Source organism: Triturus cristatus, chromosome 5_1 (assembly GCF_964204655.1).
Source record: "Triturus cristatus chromosome 5_1, aTriCri1.1, whole genome shotgun sequence".
In the NCBI taxonomy this organism is placed as follows: domain Eukaryota; kingdom Metazoa; phylum Chordata; class Amphibia; order Caudata; family Salamandridae; genus Triturus; species Triturus cristatus.
The window spans coordinates 513,921,769-513,945,105 of NC_140587.1; the positions used below are offsets into that span (position 1 = coordinate 513,921,769).

Here is a 23,337-nt window from a genome sequence, read left to right on the forward strand (position 1 = left end):
TCCCACCCCACTGCTACACCGCGCTTACCAGTGCCGACCGCCGCTGATTCCTGGATGAGTTTTAAGATACTATTAAAGGCCTTAAATTACAGTTTGACACCCAGACAAGTTAAGTAGTATATAGACAAATTAGTTTTCAAGGGAACAGCAACCCAATGATATATTGCGGCACTTTGAATTTTAGTTGCACTTTTGAGACCAGTTCATTAGAGACCAATTAGCTTCAAGATGATATAAAGTGCAGAGGAAAAGTTATTAGGGCCCAGGAATCATATGTGGCCCGAGGCTAGTAAATTTGCTAAAAGCATTGAACTCCCCAGGTAGTTTGCAAATTAATTATGCTCAGGTACTGATGCAGCAATGACAGCATAGTGCATGATATTAAATATTAGGATTTCAAATGATCCCAAGCAAGCACACTTTCTAAAACTAAAGAACCTACTTGTTACAGGTGTGAAGGTATTTTACTGTAAGCAAGCATCAAAAAATGTACAGCTTCGAAAATTGACTGTAAGAATTGTGGTTGGACAGGATATGCAGTCTGTGTTTTTAAATCTTCTAAGAATAATATTGTGAATGCTATTACAAACCAAGAATGGCATAATGAATTATCTGATCACATTGACACTTTATTCGTATCTATAAAAGACATTCAAACATATATTGGATACTGCAGATATAGATAATGATGATATTGCTTACACTGATCCTTATCTTTATGATCACATGGATGGTGTAAAGTTAAATCTGCTACTTGATTGTGGTCTCAAATTCACTATATTATCCGATGCCAGTTTCTATCACGGACAGTCTATGGGAATTATCCTTTTTCCAAGCAAAATACATCTCAGTGCCTGTGGAAGTCAAAGGCTAAATACGCGGAATCTCTTTTGTTCAGAAATTAAAGGCTTATTTACAAGCCCATTTAGCCGCAAGTGTATCTCTTTTTTTGACGCACCGGCAGCGCAGAGTGCAGACCCATATCTACGAGGCCACGCAAGATCACTTTGCGTGGCTTTTCATGGCCTCGGACATATGGAGTAAGGCAAAGTAGCTCAAGTTGCTGCGTTGCCTTACTCTGCGCCACAGAGGCGTTCCATGGGAATTACAGCACACATTTATTATTTTTGCAAAGGAAGGTGACCCTTCCTGCACAAAAATAATCATTCCTACAACGCAGGCACCCTTGCACCCTGGGGTGCCTGGATTGGCGCAAGGCAGCCAAAACAGCACTCATGCAGTGGTAAAGGATAGGAATGTGTGATATCTCACTTATATGACACATTCCTGCCCTTTCCTTTTGATGCAGGGCAGTGCAGCAAAATGACTTACTGTGCTGCCGCCGTCAAAAACTTGTAAATGAGACACTAACTTTTCAAGGAAGAAAAATTGAAGGGAATCTGTACATTCCAAGATTATCTTCTGATACATGATCCAGGTAAGTTGACAGCCAATCAAGTCTCAAGTTCTTGAGAAAGTTTTTGCAGCTCTTAATAAAGTTGGGGAAACGTTCGGCATTGCTAGACAGAAGAAATCGATTATGTGGGGTGCCGCATTTCCAGCAAGGTTATTTCTCTTTTACCTAATTTAGTCAATGCTATCACTCAAGCTAAACCTCCGGAGAACAGAGAGGAACTCAACTTGTTTTTGGGTCTTTTCAAATTTTACACAACATTAATGTAGAGGTTTGCTAGTACTTTTAAGAGCAAATTAAAAATATGTGAACTTTGAATCATCATTTTCCAAGCAAAAGAATTTTGAATCATTCAAAAACACAATTTTATGTTCCCCTGCTTTGAAAACCTACAGGGACTATCTTCAATCTTATCTAACAGCTGATGCCAATGAAAAATGTTTAGGAGCCATTCTCAGTCTGGTACATGATCATAGAGAAGGCACAATGGGCTTCACTTCTCTAGTTCTCTCAATTGAACAACGTTGGCAGATGTGTTGTGGATAGTGTTACAAAAACCACAAAAAGATGAAAAGGAGGGAGGGGTATGTGTATCAATACACCCCTAGCTGGAAAAATGAAATGTTCTTTAAAACTGACCTCACCCACTAGATGGTGGCATGCTTCATCATAGAGCTGCTACAACATCCCTGCATAGACCAACTCCTGGATGAAGCAAAAGGAGAGGGAAGACAAACATACATGTGTTGGGGTCCATGCAGTAAACCTCATATAGATAGACAATGACAGGATACGTGTAAAACTACCTCAAGGATACCCTTAAAAATCTTTAATTTTGGATTCCTTGGATAGGATTAAAAAATTCTGTGGAGATTGTCTATGGGATAATTAGGACCCCTTTGTCTTTCCTTACTGCTTTCTATGTCGACATGTTTCGGCCAATTTTTGTCGCCCTCTAAGGGTGGTCTGGCTTTCTTCAGGACTAGCGATCCTGTTTATTTCCTCTCATCCCTTTTCAGGTAGTGACCTGGTATTCAAAGGGAAGTATTTTTTAACAGGACTTATTGCATAAAGTAACCTTGCTTGTCACTTTCTATGGAGACACTTTCTAATATTTTAAGTTTCATTGGAAAAATCACGCAAACTGGAGTGCAAGCGGGAGCATCCCCCTGTTGTCATACTTTCATCAAGGGCCAGATGCCACCTAATCGTGCCTTCCCAGAGGCACCCATCTTTCACAGTTTGAAGTGGTAGCCACGAACGAATGTTTGACCACATATTAATGATACAACTAATTCCTCATTCTGGTGCTAATTCTTCAGTTCATATGTGTGGTGATTTAGAAGGCACTCAGCAGCAGAGACGTTATAAGGCATGGGCAATGTGGGCTCTGGCCCAGGGCCCCAACTTTTTAGGTGCGTCCCTGATTATTCCAGTTGTGTTTTCCACAGTTTTGCCCTGATTAGCTTGAATGATTTTTAAACATAGTTTTAAATACCATTTTCCTTTAATTTATTTTTAATATGGCTAATGAGTGGGAGTCCTTTACAGACATTTTCTAGAGAAATGTTTTGTTTATACTTTTCAACACCATGCAACATCTGTAAAAAAGTTTCTTTTAGATCAAAGCAGGACCTCACATATGAGGAATGACAGTAGGTTGCTTATTTCCAAAAATATTAGTAAGCTGCTGCTATATTACAGTATTCAAAACACACTTCGCTATCCCTTAGATGGAAACACATTTAGAATTTTGACCAGATTGCCTGTGCAGTGTCAGTGACCTGACCAAAGAGAGCATGAAAAAGCTGAAATTGGATCATAAATTCAGAGCTGTTACACACAGGCCCCAAACATCCTTAAGATATCCCTGCTCAGCAGACGACTCTTCAATCTTTCGGAAGAAATCATTGATAGTGTCTGCAGCACTGCAAGGATACTCACCACATTATATCACGCCACACTTCCCACTGTTAATTTGAATCAGAGAAATGATGACAAAACAATGAAAAAAACAAGCTTTTTCAGTTCACAGAACCCCAATTCTTTATTAATCACAGCTTGCTCACAATGACGAACAGGAAAATAGCACTAAGGAAGGAAGATTAGAGTACGCAGGCAGCAACCTTCTGGAGACAAGCCAACTTCAAAACTGCAACTATGCTTGAGATCTGGTGTATGCTTGTCAGTGATCAGTCCATGGAGTACTCGCTCATTCGAGTGACTTCCGGTGCTCCAGATCTCATAAGTATGGATGTCATTAAACTAGCTAGGAGGAATCTACCACCAAGGAGCAAAAATCATCTTGAAGAGACATCAGTAATGTTAAAAATTAGAACAGTCAGCACATAGGTCCCAGAACATACCCCCTAAAAAAATGTCACTAAGTATTTTTTGGAACAGTTGCAAAAAATAAGAATCTGCTTTTGGCCGGATTATAAAACCACATTTTGAGGATTCAATTTTCACAGGATCAAAAAGACCTTAACCAAGGAAGTATTATTCACTTGGATCTTTGCGGGTATAGGTACAACAGCATTTACACTTACATTCCCATCACTACATTTTATAGTTGCAATATTCCCACAGATCATTAAAAGTGGTCTCCTTTTCTTTCATGTAAATACTTATGAACCAGCCAGTAACTCACCAGGCTCTATTGGCCATGGTAAGTGATCCATCATTTGCCCGATGACTGTTCAGACTTCTACTCTGCCAATAGGTGTAGTGTTTATGTCTAAGGGCTACACACAGTAGTGCTACCTAAATTTTCACTTGTGCCCAATGCAGATGACATTGTCTAGACTGAACCCTGAATCGTCCACAAGGGGAGGGGCACCTTAATGTAGGCATTGTGCTGTGGAAACCACAATGAAGGATGTGTGCTGGACACACCAGGAAAGCTGCATGGATGTGGCCAGACGTGGGTATATCCACATCATCTTTTGTTTATAGTTTTAGCAAACTTTTAAGATCCCTGTACAAATTGAGAAAATGAGGAGGCGGTGAGACTCTAGTACCACAGACCTCCTGCCCTCATAGTTCTGCTAGACTGAAAACTGCAGGGATTGGCATTAGACATGGGGACGGGGAAAGAACAGACTTAGCAATTGTAACATAGTGGGGACAGACAACATCAAAAGCCTGTTACAGGACATGTAAAATTATGAAATAACTTGCATAATGCAATACTTGTATTTTTTAACAAAAATGTAAATATTTACAAAATAAGATTCAAGATTTTTAAACATCAAGCAAATCATTCTGCAAAGAGACTGCATTTTTTTTAATTCGTTTTTTGTATTTTTTATAATGAGTTCTTGTTTTTCTTTTTTTTTTTTAAACCATGTCATACATTTTTCATACTGATATCGCATGATCCATAATAATATAGGCAGGGAGTTTACTAATGATGGAGACATGTCACATCAACCATTGCCTTTTCTCAGCCAGAGAGTTCAACCTGGAGTTCCTTGTTCCTGCGGACCAATTCAGCATGTCTCTCCTGGAAAAGAAAGGTTTGGTAGAGTCAATGGAGAGAACAGAATGCATGTATGCTGATGTGATCTTTTCAAATCATCCAAAATATACATGATCCATGAATGCATATCACTATAGAAAGAAGTACAAGTGACTCCTTCTAATACAAAGAACTCCTGTTTCTTAGGACTTTTGGTGCCCGAATAATAAAGAGCTTCCTATGAGCAGTGGTGCCTTATTCCAGACTAAGATCTGGTTTACTCCTGAACTTCTAGGAGTAGAACATGCTTACTGAGGTTAAAAGAGGTTTTGTGAGTCACAATGGTTTTTTCCATGAGTAAGTCTTACTCCTGAAAATATATCGGTAAGTCACACTTTGGCATTGAGTAAGACACAAACACTCACACAAAATATATTATGAAGCTGGCCTGGATATTCAGGTGAGCTCCACATCTAATAAAGGCAAGGCTAAGATTTGTGTTTGGTGTGCCTATAAAACTGATCATGGGAGACTAGGAATCTAGTGAGATAGCACCTTACTACAAATTTCACTCAAAAAAATGATAGCTTTTTTACATTTTGGGAAACATTTAGGTGCAGGTAAAACAAGAAGAAATTTAACAGACCTTTTAAAAGCATGCCAGAAAAGCATACCATCTTGTGCCATGCTTGATGAAGCAATGAATTTGGAAGAAGAAATTGAATCAAATCTAATGATTAGTGCCATCTTTTCAGCTGGTCAATAATGAAGATAATTTGACTTCTTTTAAGATCTGGCCAACTCATTCAATAGTGAGGGTTAAGGCTGTGGACAAGAACATTCATTGTAATCTAGCTAAGTTTCTAAATGCGGAGTCTATTGGGGCTGCGACTACTCACACTCTTCTCTGGGATTCATGGAGAGTTTGAAAAACACTTAACTTCCACATCCTTGCATGGAGATAAGTGGCACTTTAGGAAATCTAAATACATTTGTTAGAGTCACAATCCCCCAGCCAAAAATACTTGACTTATTGCATCTTCTGGCTTGGGCGCCTCTTTTTTGGGACATTTGCTCAGGCCACTTTCTTAACACTGTGAATGGAAAACTATCCAATGTTCTAAAAATCTGGGATATTAACTTTCTATTTAGGGGGGATCTTCTTGTGGTTTGGTACATTTTATGATGCCTTTTTCAAGCCTGATATTGTTCCAAAATGTAGTACCACCCTCAGTATGAAATACAAACCTCGAAGGGTAGAGAGGGGAAATAGAAAAGTAGGGACACATCTGAATGTGCACTGTAGGAGTAGACAAAGAAATAGGGACAAAGGGGTCTGAGTACCCTTAATTGTTAGCGTCCTCAAGAGGTGCAGGTTGTAGCAAATCATATTACTTATAAGCTAGAGTGACCCTTTCCATAGCCTCTGTAAAAGTGTAGCGCTTGCTTTTATGGTACATCACAAGTGTCCATAATGGATGTGAAATGTCAATGGCATGAATTGTCCACCATTTGCAAATTTTTTGGCAAGTGAGGATTAATCCATTCTTATCTTACTTCAGGCCAGGAGCGATCTAGTAGCTTTGTTTACCTTCTCTTGAAGGCGCTCCATCAGGGAAGCTAAATAGGCTTGACGATTCTCTTTGATCTGCTCCATTTTCAGGATCAGCTTTTCCTCTGCCATTTTGCTGAAGTTGTTATTTTCCTCCGCAGCCTTCTGAAGGACCTCTCGTTCATGCTCCCGCTTTTCTGCCAGTTGCTTCAAGATCTGGGCCTCCTGGACCTGAAACACATGGATGCACTTTGTTTAATAATCTATTTTGTGAGGCCATCTTGTGAATCAAATTATTTCTCTGCCAGCAATATCGACTGCATTTATTGAGCCTCTCAATGCTCCCTATAGTTGCTTAATGAAAAAGACAAAAATTTAGTAGTGCAAAAAGTACAAAACTCTTTGGGGCTTATTTACAAGCCCCTTGCACCACTTTTGCGTCACTTTTCCCATGTTAAAAGTGACGCAAAAGTGTCGCAAGGGGTTTGTAAATCTGCCCCTTTAAATATAGATCTGATTATTAAGACTTTTACTTTCAAACCTTTTGGGTAATCAAGGCATTATTTACTTAATCAGATTTATTGGAAATCATTATATTCAATTTACCACCTGCCAATGTGCATTGTACATTTTACTACTACTAAGGGACCAATTTTGAGTTTTCCAGAGCAGTATTCTGGAGGATACCACTCAGACTGATTGCAGGTGAACTGGTGTTTGGAGCAGGGGCTACAGATTGAGGCACATCCAAGCCCCCAGGTGATCAACCACAACACCATGGGAAGAATATCAAATGCTCCTTCAGTTGTCCCAGATCCCACACTGCCCGATTCCCTTTCCACCACTGTAATCTTTATGTGGTAAATGAGTCTTAATGTTATTAAATTGGGCAAAACCATGCAGAAAGGGACAGAGTAGTCGGCATCCGTATAGTTTTTGCCAATAGAGGGGGCTACAAAATTGTTAACTTTGTGGTGCTGGGGTGTGATTCCTGGTCATAATTGATCATTTCAACCGCAGTAACTTCAGCAACCCTATACATTGTAACTCACAATTGTATTGTATTGTAATCGCATTTATATACCGCTTACTACCCCTGATGAGGCGTTTAAGTGCTTTTTCACCAGGTAGCATGCTACTCCAGGACCCATAAAGGATTAGTGGTAAATTAGTATAGTGAAATATGAAATTAAATTGAGCGGTGGCTATGTTGGTCTGTTATTTGGATTGAGAAGGATAGTGGAGGGATCGAAGAGGGAAAAGGTTTGCATTTATATAGTACTTGCTATCCCTGATGAGGTGTTGAAGCGCTTTTGGGCGAGTAGCACCTCAAGTGGTAATTCATGGTTGGATAGCGAATGTGCATTTAAATCCTTCACCGCCTGGGTAGGTCAGAAAAAAAGCAAAGTGGATCGTCCTACCTCATCATGCAGAGTGGGCATGGTGATGTCCCATTGGGGAAGTGCCTTTTCCAGGGAATGACCAAGCCAAACTGCAGGGGGAGAGAGCTCTGTAGGAACGCTATTTCACATTGTAATACCAGTCAGAACTAGACAAACAAAAGGCAGGTCTTTTTCTCACAATATTATCCTTTCGACAGCTGGCAATATAATACCCAGCTAAATGACATTGTTAGCAGCACACCTCATTTGTATAGTGCATACCTCCATGCAAAAGAAGCCTGCCTAGGTGGATGGAAACACACTAAAGTGTTCCAATGACACAGTTGCACTGCAGGCAGAAAACATGACAAGGTAGCATTCACCTTTGGATAATTGGTGGTAAAATACTGATAGATGGTTACCAGATTGACAATCTTGAAATATGCTGCCATTTTTCACGTAAAGAGGACCATTGTCTTGTAAACAAACTTTTCATTATCCTAGTGCCTAGTGTGAACAAACCTCAAACTACTGTTTAAATTGGGGAATTAGTTGAGTGGAGGGTCCCCACCTCAAGTAATATCCACAAACCTGAAACAGAGCAAACAAGCTTTACTTAGAGGTAATGTGCAAAGTATACAGTACCAAAATCATAATATAGGAAATTGGGTTAGTGGTTGAGGAGGGTAAAATCTTACTCAATTAACAACCACAATCTATGTCAGGGTGAAACATGAGCAACCCCCAAAATAACCTGTGCTAAACCCTCCGCTAGATTGGCACAAAAGCAGTCATGCTTAACTTAGAGGCAATGTGTAAAGTATTTATTAAGCACATCAAACAGTAATAAAGTGAAAACACTACACATGAAAATCACACACCAATGTAAAAAATAGAGTAAAATGTAATAAGTTATTTGAGACCAAAACAACAAAAATCCAGTCAGCAGAGCCAGAGATATGCAATGTTAAAATGTAAGTAAAAATAGTGCCTAAAAGCACAAAGTGCCAAGTGTAGTTCTCTGGTTGCACCGGACTGGGACAAAGTAATAAGTTCCGGTTGACTGTAATGGAGCACGGGCTAGATACAGGGACCAAGTCAGGCCCACTGAACAAAGCTTGTTAAATCTTGGTTGCAGAGCATTGTGAGATCCAGCATCGAGGATGTGTCACACAGCGGCGGTTCCAAGGAAGCTGTGGAGCTGCAATGCAGAGTCTTGCATTGTCAAGGATCTCATCGATGCGAAGTCCAGCATCGAGGATGAGTCATGCAGCAGCGTTTCCAAAGAAGCTGCGGGCTGTGATCCAAAGTCTGAGGTTGTTTAATTTTGACTCCATTTTACATTTACCTCTATTTTGTGTTGCCTTTACACAGGCAGCTCAATTCACGAATTGTCTCTGCCCCTTGGACTGCAACATGTCAAAAAACCCCTCCGTCCTTGTCTTGAAACCCATCTCAGACACCAGCCGGCCTAAACTAATCCTTGTCTGGACTACCTAATCTCTATATCAACTATCTGTTAGCCTTTAGTATTCTTCTCGTGCTGTATCTTATCTTTTGGCCTTCGCTATTCTCTCCCTGTGTTTTCCTATTCCACAACCTTTCCTTTGAAGCACACAAACATGTTCTGCCATTGCTGATTGACCTATGCGTACTGTCATTGATTAACTTATGGGATTGGGCAAAAACACGACTCAAGGGGGACGTTCTGGTTACATGATGCCTTGTTTTGAATGTTTTCCTTTTGGCTAATATTTGGCAGATTTTGTATATCCATATTGGCATTTTGCATGCTTGCATGAGCCAGGACTGCCCCTTTCTTTTATGCTGAGTTTGTAACAGTCACATATATAAGACCCCAGTGTACTGTACTCTTTGGACTGCCTCATTCAGTTGCTGTGACTTCTGGGTGACATAGTCACACTCATTTTGAGTTTAATAAAGATGTTCTTTTATATTTCAGTTTCTGTGCCAACTTCTTTTTTGTTAGTTTAATCCTGAGAAGGAGTTTTGAGTTTCTTCAATTGGTGCCGAAACCCGGGATCATCAGAAGTGGCTATCTGAGAGAGCGAGCTTGTCAGGAGACTGAAATCTACTGAGGAGGACAGGACAGGACTCTACTAAGAAGGTACTCTGTGCACGGAGATTCTGGGGATTCTTTGTCTCTGCAGCCCAGCATATTTCTGATCTTCCTGATTTTGATCCTCCACATGATATCACTCCTGACTGAGAACTTCTTTTTTGGCGTGAGTATTCTAAAAAAAGACCGTTAAGTCATTCAGAACTTGGCAGTTAGAATTCGGACAACCTTTTGATTGGTAAGAGTAAGGTAGTTTAGTAACGCTTACTGTAGCTTTGGAATTTTGGACTTTGTGTTGGCCAACTTTGGATTTGTATTGGATTTGATATGCAAATTGCAATTTGTGTAGGCAGGTAATGAGGAGATTTTTCTCTATCTGATTTTGTTGAACGGTGCAACGTACGGAGAGTACCTTAAGCACTACTTTAATTATAAATACTTGCATATTCTGCAGTATTTTTTGGCATGCCTGTTTCAAGCTCACATTGAACAATGTGTTGCTTTTTCTTTGGAGGTACCATAGTGTAATAAAGTAAATTAGCTGGCTCCCCTAGAGGGAATACCTAAATAGGTTTAGGTTTAAAAACATATTTCTTCCTTGGTGATTCTGTATCCCCAGGGAATTAAAATATGGACATAATACATACAAGGATCCTTTGTTCTGCGCAATCTAATGAATGGAGTGAATTTTGGCTTCTTGGACATATAGCAGTCTGTTGGGCTGTTTTTCCAGTCTTTTGGAACACTATTGAGAAGCGTTTCTTGTAAATATGACTTACAACTAGTATTTACAAATGGTTTGGTTTAAGTATAGTCTGTGGGCTGTCCTTTGTTTCTGTCCTAAGTGTTGATTTGTGGGTTAAATGTGTGTTTCTGTGGGTTAAATACGTGTGTCCTGAGTGTTTGACCCCTTTCTGTTTATGTCTGAAATGAGCTCAATGTGTGTTTGTGGTTTTTTGATGTTTTCAGTCTATTAAGCAAAATGTCAGTTAATTAATATTAAGTAGAAATTAAATAAAAATCCAGAAATGAACAATGTGATATGCTAAATAGCTATATGTTGCAATATGATTTATAGAGTAAGCAACTATGCACATGTACAAACTGTAAAATGCTTAAAAAAAAATTCACATTCACTAGGAATACAATGGCCTCAAAAACGAAATTGTGTGTTTTGTAGAAAAATAAACTTATAGTATTTTTTACTTACATACATTGTATTAGATATTAAAAGGCAAACACTTCAGCTGAAGTAAATTTTTAACGCGACACGCATTGATATGCCCTTAGTTTAAAAAAGACTGACACCATGCTCATGTTACAACACTGAGAGACAAGCTTTTATTGTCGCTAAGCAAGCAGCTCTAATAGACAGGAATGTTTACTTAGCCAGGACTTCGCCCTCAGTTAAACACGGGTGAAACTTTGCATTTCAAAATGTTGTTTTAAAAAGGTTCTAAAACTAAGGTTCATTATTTTGCATTACAGGAAGACATTTCAATTAAGGGTTTTCCTCTCTTTAAGCATTTTTGTAAGCATATTCTTGGTTCTGTTGCTAAATAATAATTGTCCTTTTAAAAAAATATATATAAAAGTGGCGCAAAAATGTGTTATGTTTCAAGTTACGCTTCTGTGCTTAAACTTAGAAATGAATGCATCTAAAATGATAGGCAAGGAATGCAGCTTGCTTTTATATGTGAAATTATCAAAAATGATTGGATTTATCAAAAATATTTATTAATTATGAAAAATAATTATTAAAAATAAGTGCTTCTAAATTCGTTTTTTACTATTTATAAAGCTTAATACTCATACTGTGACCTCCTAGCATTATAATTTAATTTAATTTGTGTTGTACTGCATAGTGAGGACATTTGTATATGGATTTTCACTTGGTGCAGGCTTAAAAAACTCATTTTTTTAAAAGGATTTGCAAGAGATATGTCTAATATCCAATATCTGCAATCTGTAAAGTACATTCTGAGGATGATTAATATGTAGCACAATTATAGGATATTTATTTTTAAGTGCCCCAAATATCAAAGTCGAAAATTGGGTAAAATAGACTATTTAACAGCATTCTTGCCCTTTACAATAGCTTTAAAGTGCCTTAGGCTTCAGTAAATGCATACATTTAGGTATAATACAAATTTGCAAGTTGTTCCCATTTGGGGTTGCTTTTAATGGCTCAGTGAGCCAATGTGCCCGGTGCAGAGGTTTGAGTTTAATATCAGGGTTGAAGGTACTAACTCTAGCTGGACCTACAGAGACGTTCATTCATTTAAGGTTGATGAACTGAGTACCGTTGCATAGGGTAGTAACAAACATTTGTTCTAAAGCTAGTATGTTATGTTATTATGTTCTATGAGTTATTCACCGTAAATGTTTTAATAATTTAAGAACATAAACAAATTGGAGCCTCTAACAGAAGTAATATATATAACATGTGTTTTTAAATAGGGTTAATTATTGCAGGTTAAAAAGAGTTAGGAAGGTTTTTTGTCTTTGACAGCTTCAGGGTGAGGAGAGAGAGACACGCGAGGCAGATTTTGACCTCGAAGTCAGTAAGGTAGGAGTTAAGAGTGAGTGTAAACAGATGGAGAAATCACTGCTTAGAAAGCTTCTCTGACATGAAAATGTGTAACGCTTGCAGCAGGTGAGCTTTGAAAAGTGGTGGGGGCCAGGAGTGCTCGCAGTGGCTGGTTCCGCGCTAAGGTGCTATTTTGAGCTTTTCTGATAAGATAGGACAGCCGAGAATCGTTACGGAGCCCTGTCTGTTCCCATATCGTTATAAACAAAAAGAAAAGGGGTGCTGAGAAGAAAATGATACATTGGTATTTCTGCTTTTGAAAAATAATGTCCACGTAGTTGCCTTCATTTAAAAAAAAAAATGTGGCATTAGCCTTAGACAAAAAGTAAGACGAAGCTCTTTCTTAGTATTCTTTGGGCTACATGCCTAGGTAAAAACGATCAGCAAATTAAGATTCATTTTTCACAGGAGGAATTGTGGCGCAAGGGAACACAGAGTGTCTGTGAAACTGTTTTCCTTTTAGACAGTTAAAATTAAGGTGGCTTAACATGCTCACATGTTTTAGTTATTGCAAAATTGACAAGATGGTTACAGTTAAGTACCACTAGGTTTGTATTTTCTATTTTGTGTTTTGTTAATGTGTGTTATGTTTTGTCTCCTGGTTAAAAGTTACAGTTGATATTTTTGTGTGTTATGTGAAGTGTCTCTCTTTTGTGTGTTGTGTATTTTTTTCTTTGCTTCTGCCCACAGATCATTCATGGATTGTTCTGGGTGGTTCTAGGGCTGACAAGACTACAGTTGGACACGTGAGTTGGTTTGACGAAGACATCATAGTTGTGAAGGGATAATGGTGAAATGAGCGACCTGAATGGCTATAGGCAGGAAATCAGGGTGAGAGAAGACTAGAATGGATTGAGAATGTTACAGTAGGTGTGGAGGAGTAGTGAAAAAGCAGTGGTCAACAGCAAACGCAACAGCGATGGTCCATATCATGAGGTGGTTGAACGAGTGTTCCATATGTACCTGTGGGACCTAATCAATGTGCAAATTGCAAGAAGGAGGGTGCTGTCAGCTGTGTGTTGAAACAGATGTGTTGTTGCATAACTTCTTTGTTTTTGTGCATTTTGTCTTTCTATGAATTGTTCCTGCTGGTCCTGTGTGTCAGAAGCGACACAGTAAGTTATATTTGACAGCCGGTCACCACTAACTGGTGACCAGGGTTAGGAAAGTTAAAAAAAAGTGTAATTTTCATTTTAAGCCTGACAAATTAAGCAGGCCCGAATATTGGGTTTTGGGCTGCATGTGCATAAAGTGCATGACATAGTGTTGTGCGTCACCGCTCATTTACACATGATATTGAAATTTGTCTATGCTTTCTGTGCTTGGAATACAGCAATTATACCTGATGGCTTGGCATGTGTGTTTTTATTTTATGAACATTTTTTTGTTTTTGCGTTGTTTTTACACTTTTGCTTTTGATACTATTACAAGCTCCCCTGTGTTGTGAGGGGATGGTCATGACGATGCCCATCGCTACGCAACAGTTGGTTGGACTTGTTCTGGTTACTAAATTCCACAGATAATGATATTTTATGCTGTGAACATGAGAGACAACACTTTACCAGTGCATGTCTATTTGGCTATAATGGTATTGAAAGAAAATAAAAAGAGATATACAGGATCAAAGTGTGTCACCTGCAGTTAGTCACGTTACTGCCCCCTTTCCTTAAGGAACAGGCAGCCCTAGATTTATGTATCCTGATTGGACATAAGGATAAATTATAGATCTGTGACTCTTGTACATGGTGACCTAATTTCTATATTACATTAGCCAGGTTTGTTCTGCTTCCTAAGTAGTGTATGGCTTTGTTCCTTAAAGGAAACCAGGTTTCATTTTTCCCTGAAGAAGGAACTGGAACATTAGCTGAGATTACCGTATATGGTGTAGCGGCCAGCGGTAGAGTTAAAATATGTGTACTATTTTGACTTTTGTGTATCACCCACACTCTTGGTATTGTGTCACAAACTTGACTATCACCCGAGTAATTTCTTGTTCTTCCTATAGATTTTTCTTTTGCCACTTGTCCCCTGAATGATGTTGCATTGTGCATAGTTATTGGGGATTTTAGCTATGTCCTAGTCCCATTTCTCTTTTTCGAATTCCTTTCACCAGTCAGCCCTTTTATTATTATTGGTGTATTGTTCAGGCTCACATTTCCAGACTGTAGTAATGTACCCCCATACCCCCATATCATGTATAAATTCACTTTTTGTATGACCAGACTGGTTTTTAAGAATTTTCTTTAGGCCTACTTCGATGTTTTCCCCAGTCTGACTGTCAGGGTAGTGATGGACTGGTTAACTGACTCAATACTATAGTAAGACAAGTTTTCCACCTCAATAGGAGATACTTTACATTTATTTTTTTGAACATGATAGAATTCCCATGTATCTATCTACCCTTAGATGGCAGAGGATAATGAAGGGTACCCAAATTGAAGAGACTAGAAGTATTGCCTTTGAGAATGATAGTGTATTCTAGACCAGAGTTGTCCCATGGCGTATGGTCACTCCCTCGCAGATTGCAGGCCACCTGCTTGCAGTCCCATTGTTAAATACAATGAACTGTTTTTGTACTAAATTGAAGGAAACTAACAACTGTGTCACATTTCCTACGTCACTAGATTCTGCGGGTATCAAGTCATAATAACCTGCAGAACATTAATTTAAGCCTAATTCCCATCAGTGACAGCTACAGATGAAAGACGGACGTCTTGGCCCTACAGTCTCAGCACCCAGAAAGTAGCAAAGCTGGACAGCGATCGCCAGCGCATGGTATCGTACTTGCTCCATCAGACGGCGTTGGACATCACAAAACCAGAGTTTCAGTGTAAAAGAGCGAAAGAGAAGGGTTCCTGTTGTTGATGGCAGAGCTGGTTTGAGGCTTCAGTTTTCTACCTGTCATGTGCTGGTAACCTCTGACAGTGTGCAGTCCCTTGAGCCCCTTGGCCTGAGTTTTGGCCACACACCCCCTTTTCTTTGCTCCAAGGGCAGTACACCGGAGGATCTAAGGCACTACATGATGAAAGGAAAATTAAATGAAAGAGCAGCCCAAACATCCTCTGACACTGAATAGCGAGTGTTGGAGCCTGAAAGTGTTGCTGAGTGTGAAAGTCTGATGCTCTTTCCCGATTAATAGTACTTGGGTCTGCATGAGATGATCTGTGCCTACGACCAATGAAGAGCACAATATCTGTAGTGTCTGCCGCAGAGGAGAGACACTGGTGCACTGCATTGAGACTTTTGAGTGAGCTGTGAGTGTTTGCCAGGAGGGCACTCCAACGGATACTGAGGACCACTATTTTCATGGAAGGCCTGAATCAAGAGGCCCAATGCGACAATGGAAGCAGATTTGATGGACGATAGAAGCCTACCAGAGAGGCTTAGAACGGACTTTGGGTATAGTTGTGGTTGCACAAGTGTTTCCAGTGCCACTGTATGAACTGGGTGTTGGATATGTTCATCCAAAATGGTCCTGAAATAGTGTTCTGTCTGGACTCTGATAAAGGATATTCCCATTTCACCTAGCAATGAATTAGGATTTGCCTGCGTAATGGCAAAAGGAGGGTCTGAGGTTCTTTAATTTTGACTCCATTTTACATTCACCGCTATTTTGTGTTGCCTTTACACAGGCTGCTCGATTCACAAAGTGTCTCTGCTCCTTGGACTGCAACGTGTCAAAAACCCCCTCCGTCCTTGTCTTGAAACCCATCTCAGACACCAGCCGGCCTAAACTAATCCTTGTCTGGACTACCTAATCTCTATATCAACTATCTGTTAGCCTTTAGTATTCTTCTCGTGCCGTATCTTATCTTTTGGCCTTCGCTATTCTCGCCCTGTGTTTTCCTATTCCACACCCTTTCCTTTAAAGCACACAAACATGTTCTGCCATTGCTGATTGACCTATGGGTACTGTCATTGATTGATTTATGGGATTGGGCAAAAACACGACTCAAGGGGGACGTTCTGGTTACATGATGCCTTGTTTTGAATGTTTTCCTTTTGGCTAATATTTGGCAGATTTTGTATATCCATATTGGCATTTTGCATGCTTGCATGAGCCAGGACTGCCCCTTTCTTTTATGCTGAGTTTGTAACCATCACATATATAAGACCCCAGTGTACTGTACTCTTTGGACTGCCTCATTCAGTTGCTGCGGCTTCTGGGTGACGTAGTCACACTCATTTTGAGTTTAATAAAGATGTTCTTTTATGTTTCAGTTTCTGTGCCAACTTCTTTTTTGTTAGTTTAATCCTGAGAAGGAGTTTTGAGTTTCTTCAAGTTCTGGGTCCTCGTCAAAGATGCCGTTGATGAGGGGCTTGTAATGTGAAGGCCTGTGTTCAGGATGCATTGCGCAGCGGCGGTTATGAAGTGGTTGCAGGCTGCGATGTGATGTCCTGCAATAAGGATGTGTTGTGCATTGGTGGTTCCGAAGCAGAGCTGTGAGGAGATACATCAAGCTGTGTTGGTTCTGCTTACAGTACCACATTTGGGCTGGCAGAGCACCTTCAGGCCCACTTCCAAGGGTCCAGGACTGGGATTGCACCTCTTGAGGGGTAGAAGTCAGCAGACCGAGTCTAGTGCTGAGGTCAAGGTTGTTGGCGCCTTTTCTGTCCCTGAGGTTCTCATCAGGAGGCCAGCCAACTAGCCCTTGGAGTCACTCTAGTGATCCAAGGTTCAAGATGTAGGTCCAATCCATTTCATTCAGTTAGCAGGGCAGCAGGATAGCAGGACAGCAGAATAGCAGTCCTTTGTGCAGAGCAGCACAGCAGTCTTCCACAGGATCCAGAGGCGTACTGAAGAGTAGGTTCTTAGGGTTAATTATTTCCACTTTGAAGAAGGAGAAGATTCTAGAGGCTTCCACCTCTAGAGGTGCTTGGAATTTCCACCCTCCCTGCCCTGGCCCGAGCTTGTCTGGGTTCACAAAAGACGTGTGTCAAACCGTTTGTGAGTGTGCTCAGGCAGAGGCTTTGTGATGTGCTAATGTGGTAGGTGACAGCTCTGCCCCCCATCAACTCAGAGATGACCTATCCAGCCAACACCTATTCCCCCTTTGTCTTACTGTCTGTGAGAAATACACAAAGAGCAACTTCGACCCAGGATACAGGTTGCAGGCACCAAATATTTAGGACAATAAAATGGTAACTTCAAACTTAAATTCAGACTGTATCAATAAAGAAGATTTTAAATAACAATTCTTTAGACATCAAACTCAATATTTCCGCTTGTTCCCAATTGAAAGTTAACAATTATTAAATGTAATAAGGTACGCCAATGTTAGCCTATGGGAGAGGGATAGGCCCAGCAGTAGTGAAAAACTGAGAGTTTCTCACTATGAGGACATGTAAAAAATCAAAAGCACCTGACCAACTTTTTAAATACACTGCACCATGCTCTATGGGTTGTTTAAGGCCTGCCTTAGGGGTGACATATCTATTAAGAAGGAAGGTTTAGGACTCGCAAAAGATTTATCCGGCAGGTCCTAATGGCAGCTTAAAACTGCACACACAGGCTAGAATGGCAGGCCTGAGGCATGTTTAGAAGGCTACTTAAGTGGTTAGCACAATAAGTGCAGTAGGCCCACAAGTAGCATTTAATTTACAGGCCATGGGTACATGTAGTACTGCTTTACTAGGGTACAAGTAAATTGAATGTGCCTATTGGGTATAAGCAAATTTTACCATGTTTAAGAGAGAGCACACGTGCTTTAGAACTGGTTAGCAGTGGTAAAGTGCGCAGAGCCCTAAAGTCAGCAAAAACAGGAGAATGGAAGGAAAATAATTGGGGGAAACCACACCTAGTATGTCAGGTCAAACAAGTAATAAAGTCAAAACATGAGAAAAACTCCAAACTAATTTAAACAAATGGGGTTATTTGTAATCTATAAAATGACACTAAGACAACAAAAATCCACAAAGTGAAACCAAATTTGTGAAATTGTAAAGGTGAAGTATATAAATAGTGCCAAAATGTGTTAAGCTCCAACCGTGGTCATCTGGTTGTGCTTGACCAGTACCTAGCACTATGGAGCCCGGGTTGGATACATAAACCAGGTTTGAGCCGACCAGAAGTTTCACCTTCTGAATTACGATCATATTTACTAATCTTTCAGGCAACAACCAATACCCCTTCTTTTCTACCTGGCCAAGTCCTGGAAAAAGCCATTCAAAAGCACCTCTCTGACCGTTTGTCCAAACACCAGCTTCCCAGCACCACACTATTAGGATTCAGTTCCAACCACAACACAGAAATGGCCATTTTAGCAGCACTAGATCACATACTCACTAATGCCACTGACTTGCCACTAATACTGTCCCTCTTGGACAAAACACCCAACACCAGGAACATGTTTACCACATGCATGACAGAAGTAGCCACCTGGATGAAATTCAATTGCTTCAAATTGAACTTGGACAAGACCAAGATGGTAGTCTTCGTGAAAAATGTCTCACCCACAGACCTTCGACCCATGCCTTGCTTACAAGCTAGCAACCTCAGAGTCATCATAGAAAACAGACTGAACATGACCACCAAAGTCAATGCAATGGTATCAACCTGCTTCAACACACTAAGGATGATGAAGAAAATCTTTAAGTAACAACAACACATCACCAGAAAAACAATCACCCAAACCCTCATCAACAGCAGACTAGACTAGGAAACACTCTATATACATGGATTACCACCCAGCCCACAAGAAGACTTTAGGCCGGCCAAAACACAGGAGCCAGACTAGTTCTCAACCTCCCTCGCTGAGCCCACATCATACTACACCTTAGGGACCTCTTCTTACTCCCGATACACAAGCGGGCACATTTTAAACTCCTTACCTACTTCTATAAAGCTCTCCACAACACTGGCTCTGTCTACCTGAGCAGCCGCAACCTTCCAGACACCACTGCTCTGACGGTCTCTAACTAGCACACACCCACACATACACATACACATAAGCAGATGAAGGGGCGTGCCTTCTTGTACCTGGCCCCTAAAGCCTGGAACAACCCCCCACAAAAAATCAGAGCCTCCTCCTCGCTTCTTGACTTTCGCATAAAGCTGAAGACCTAGCTTCTTGAGTAAGCCCCCAGGTCTGGCCTCAAGCACCTGCTACAGAACACCTGGATTACCCTCAAGAGTGATTAGCAAGTTATAAAAAACACAATAATATATCTCATAACATAACATAACAACGCAGGGCATCAAGCAAAGTTGCTGTGCTGCATTGTGTGAAAGGAAAGGATGAGAAATTCTCCGTATTTGTAAAGATATGGAGCATTTCTACTCTCTCCTTGTGCTGGCCCATTATGTGCAGCCTACCAACAACTCAGGTACCCTTGCAGCATAGTGCAAAGGTGCCTGCATTATATTCTGTACCCTTAAAGGTCTTTTCCTCTTTCTATGTGTGCTGTAGAATGCAGCACATATGGGAAGAGGAAGTAACAAAGACAAGTAAATATATTTTTCTTCATATGCCTCACCGGGGAAGGTGTAGCATTTAGACACAATTCTGGTTCTTCCACAGGTTCAGAAAGTGTTCTGAGGAGGGTGCAGTGGATGCCACATTGATGCCTAGCACCAGCCTGTGGGAAGCCAACCCTGCTACAGCTAAAATAGCATTGGGGCCTTTTTACTGAAAGAACATGTTTAACATTAAGCTTTTACATGTAAGGCCAACTTAATGGTGACATTAGTATTTAAAAATAAGGTTTAAACCTGCCAAAATGGGTTATTTTGACAGGTTGAATTTGCAGTTTAAACTACATAGCCAGGATACAAATGAAAGGACTGCATTTATGTTCACACTATCGCTGTAGTAAATGGCAGAATGGGTACTGCAGTACACTTGTGGCATTTAACTTATAGGCCCTAGATACACAAAACCTACCAGGGACTTATAGGTAAGTTAAATATGCCATGAGTATGCCAATTTAATCATGTGAAAGGGGGAACACAGGCCCTTTACTTCTGCTTAGCAGGGGTAAAGTGCAGAGTTCAACAGCTATTAATACAGTCAAGGCAAGAATCTGAGGGTACTGCAAGCAAAAGATAGTCATTTCCAGCAAAACCATTTCAATAGATCCAGGCAAGACTGTCCAAAAATGAATGTGTGCTGAGATGCAGATAGTTAGCAATGAAACTCCTAGGGAATTTTCAGAAATGATAGTGAAAATGTTTGTAGAGATTTCTAAATGTAATACAGACAATGATCACACAAACTTCACGCACTGTATATAACGTTCCTGGATGTTTATAAAGCAAGCTAATTGGAATATGTAGCATCCTTTTTTCAACTCGTGCACATTCCATTGAGTCCTCACTTTGGTTATTCAGATGTCAAGTTTACCCACATCTTTCTTCACATCTGTCTCCAGGTGGCAGGATCGTCATGTCCTCCCATGACTTGCTTCAGCCTCTCACTGTGCATTTGCACTCATAAAAGCACACACGTGCTTCTCAGATTCAGTCCTGGAGGTTCTGAGCTAGCCTACATTGGATGAGATCGTAACACTAGCTGAGCAACTTCCTTGAAAATATTAGTGTTTACCAAAAATCTTTGAAAAGCTCCAAAACTTCTAGAATTTGCATGTCATTCCCAAACCTTTCAACAGAAAAACACCTTGCCAGAACTGCCCCAGTCATTAGGTTTAAGCACTGAAGACTACAACTGGTGCAATCTGGTCTGATTTCTTAATCAATAAGTGTAATTGCCATGGTGCTAATTGTGACACTCAAGTGGCATTGACTATGAATTCCCCTCCATGGTACTGAACAAATCCTTAAAACCTGAGGTATGATCTGAGTAAATTGGCTGAACTAGTAAATTAATCTATTGTGTGTCCGAATGAATAACTGTAAAAAACATAATGAATTTTGGCCTCAGAATTAAATGATTGTGAAGTGACGTATGGATTGTGAAAATCTAATTTAAAGGATCACAATGAAATGGATGGTCAGAGAGCTAGGAATGGCTATTAAATCCAAAATGCACACCTCAGAACTGGTTTCTTGGAGTGCAACTACAATAAAGGATTTTATTTATAGTACCCATAATAAAATAATTAATTTTGATTCACAAACAGTTAATGACTATTCATCTTTTTTTTTAACTCAAAGAACACATCTTGGATATATTGATGTTTGAGATGCCAAATAAAAATACAATTATGACATGTGAACACGTGAAGTTTTTTTTAAGTTATACAAACTTTTACATAGACTATCATTAATATGATATGAACATTTACCTTTCAGAAAGAAAGGTTTCATGATGTCACGTTTTAAATGAACGAAGTTCATGAATTTCCTTGTTTAAAGGTATACACATGCTTAGATATATCTGTACATAAATGTACAAGCATTTGATCAACTCCCCAGGATCAATTTGCCCACTGGTTGTGGGATTGAGAAGCTTTCTGTTTTGTGGTTGCGGGAGTTTGGGTCACAGTCACTTTTTACGAAATATATCTTAACATCAGGATTGCTGAAAATCATTCAACGCTCTTTAACGCAGAACAATGCTATCTTCTGTTTCACATGTCAAATATCACCAGTGCAATTTTTCCAAAAACTGGATCTTACAAATGGAAACCTTTTGCCCTACACATTAAGGGAATATTCATCATAGCAAGGTGTTTAAAGCAAAATTAGTCCATGTAAGTGTTTTTCATGCTGTTTTTTCTGGACTGACGTCCAGAAACACAAGGTCCCTCCCCACTAGAAAAGAGCCCCTATGCAACTGGAACAAAGGTGATCCCAGTCCACTACTCAAACAGTTTCCACATTCTACACAAACCGTCTTACTTCATTCTGATGACGTTCCAGTTCTGGATTGTGCACCAAAATCTCCCAGGATCCCTTGCAAGTAAAAATCCACCATGACAGATAACATTCTGCTCTTCAACTTCCCTTATTTCTAACATGGTTTAACCCATGCTGCCCTTTATACATCAAAGGCATCAAAGTACCTTATGCTACACAACCCCAGCAACAGAGTGGCAGAGGCTGGTAAGCTGAAATTAACTCCTTTCTTACAATAATTCAGTTTTAGCAGCTAACCCAGATCATCCTTTCGCTCCATCTTCTATTATTGTGCATGTTTCATATGAAGCGTTGGCGGGCACATTGCTTCGGCAGAGTCATTAAGAGATGCTACAAGGTGTGAGGAAATCCAGCCACACGTTTGCATTTTGGCACAGACACAGGGCATTCCATACCTAATAAATATCGAAAGTAAAATAGATAACTAACAACTTATTTCCGATTTTATTTTCGCAGTTCAAATTGTTTTTAAGATTTGCATTCATATAATTAACTGCCTCTGTTATGAATTTCAGAATTGAGAAGTTGTTTAGATCTAGCCTTAGACACACTGGTCCAGCAACATAGTGGTCTAGACCCTCAGCTTTATGACATTCTCTTCATTTCGCTCTACTGACATTACTTAATTTGTAACAGAGTGCCTGTGCTGAAAGTTCTGCACAGAAGCCGGCCTCAGGCATTGTCAAATGTCAGTGTGCCACAAACCAAGACTGCATAGTCTTTAATCTACCCCAGGCCTCTTTAATCCTCTTCTAAACACTCCCTGTCTCTTTATTTCACTCTTGCTGTTTCCTATTGTCTTCCCTTGTGATGGTTTTCCCGTCTTTCTCTTCCTCCTTTTCCCCTTTGTGGGTTTTCCCTCTCCTGCTCTAGGGAAATTTCTGAAGAGGACAAATAAGTGCCAAACTGGAAAAATGATTCCCGGTGGCCCCCGCCGGCAGTCACCGGCTCAAATTAAGCACTGACTCTCCAATGTTATAAATCACCAGGACTGAACAGTATGATGACTGCTGCCTTACAATCAATTGTGTCAACCCTGCCT

At 40.1% G+C, this 23,337-nt stretch overlaps 1 protein-coding gene across 1 annotated transcript in view; it reads right to left on the reverse strand.

The window, feature by feature from the left end:
• Positions 1-3,434: 3,434 nt before the first annotated feature.
• Positions 3,435-23,337, reverse strand: part of STMN2 (stathmin 2) — a 156,767-nt gene continuing 136,864 nt past the window's right edge. The window contains exons 4-5 of the mRNA XM_085605378.1: positions 6,466-6,657; positions 3,435-4,919 (exon numbers count right to left, since the gene is read on the reverse strand). Of these exons, the coding sequence (XP_085461504.1) occupies positions 4,860-4,919; positions 6,466-6,657 (252 nt within the window). The 3' untranslated portion in view covers positions 3,435-4,859. The remainder of the gene's footprint in view (positions 4,920-6,465; positions 6,658-23,337) is intronic.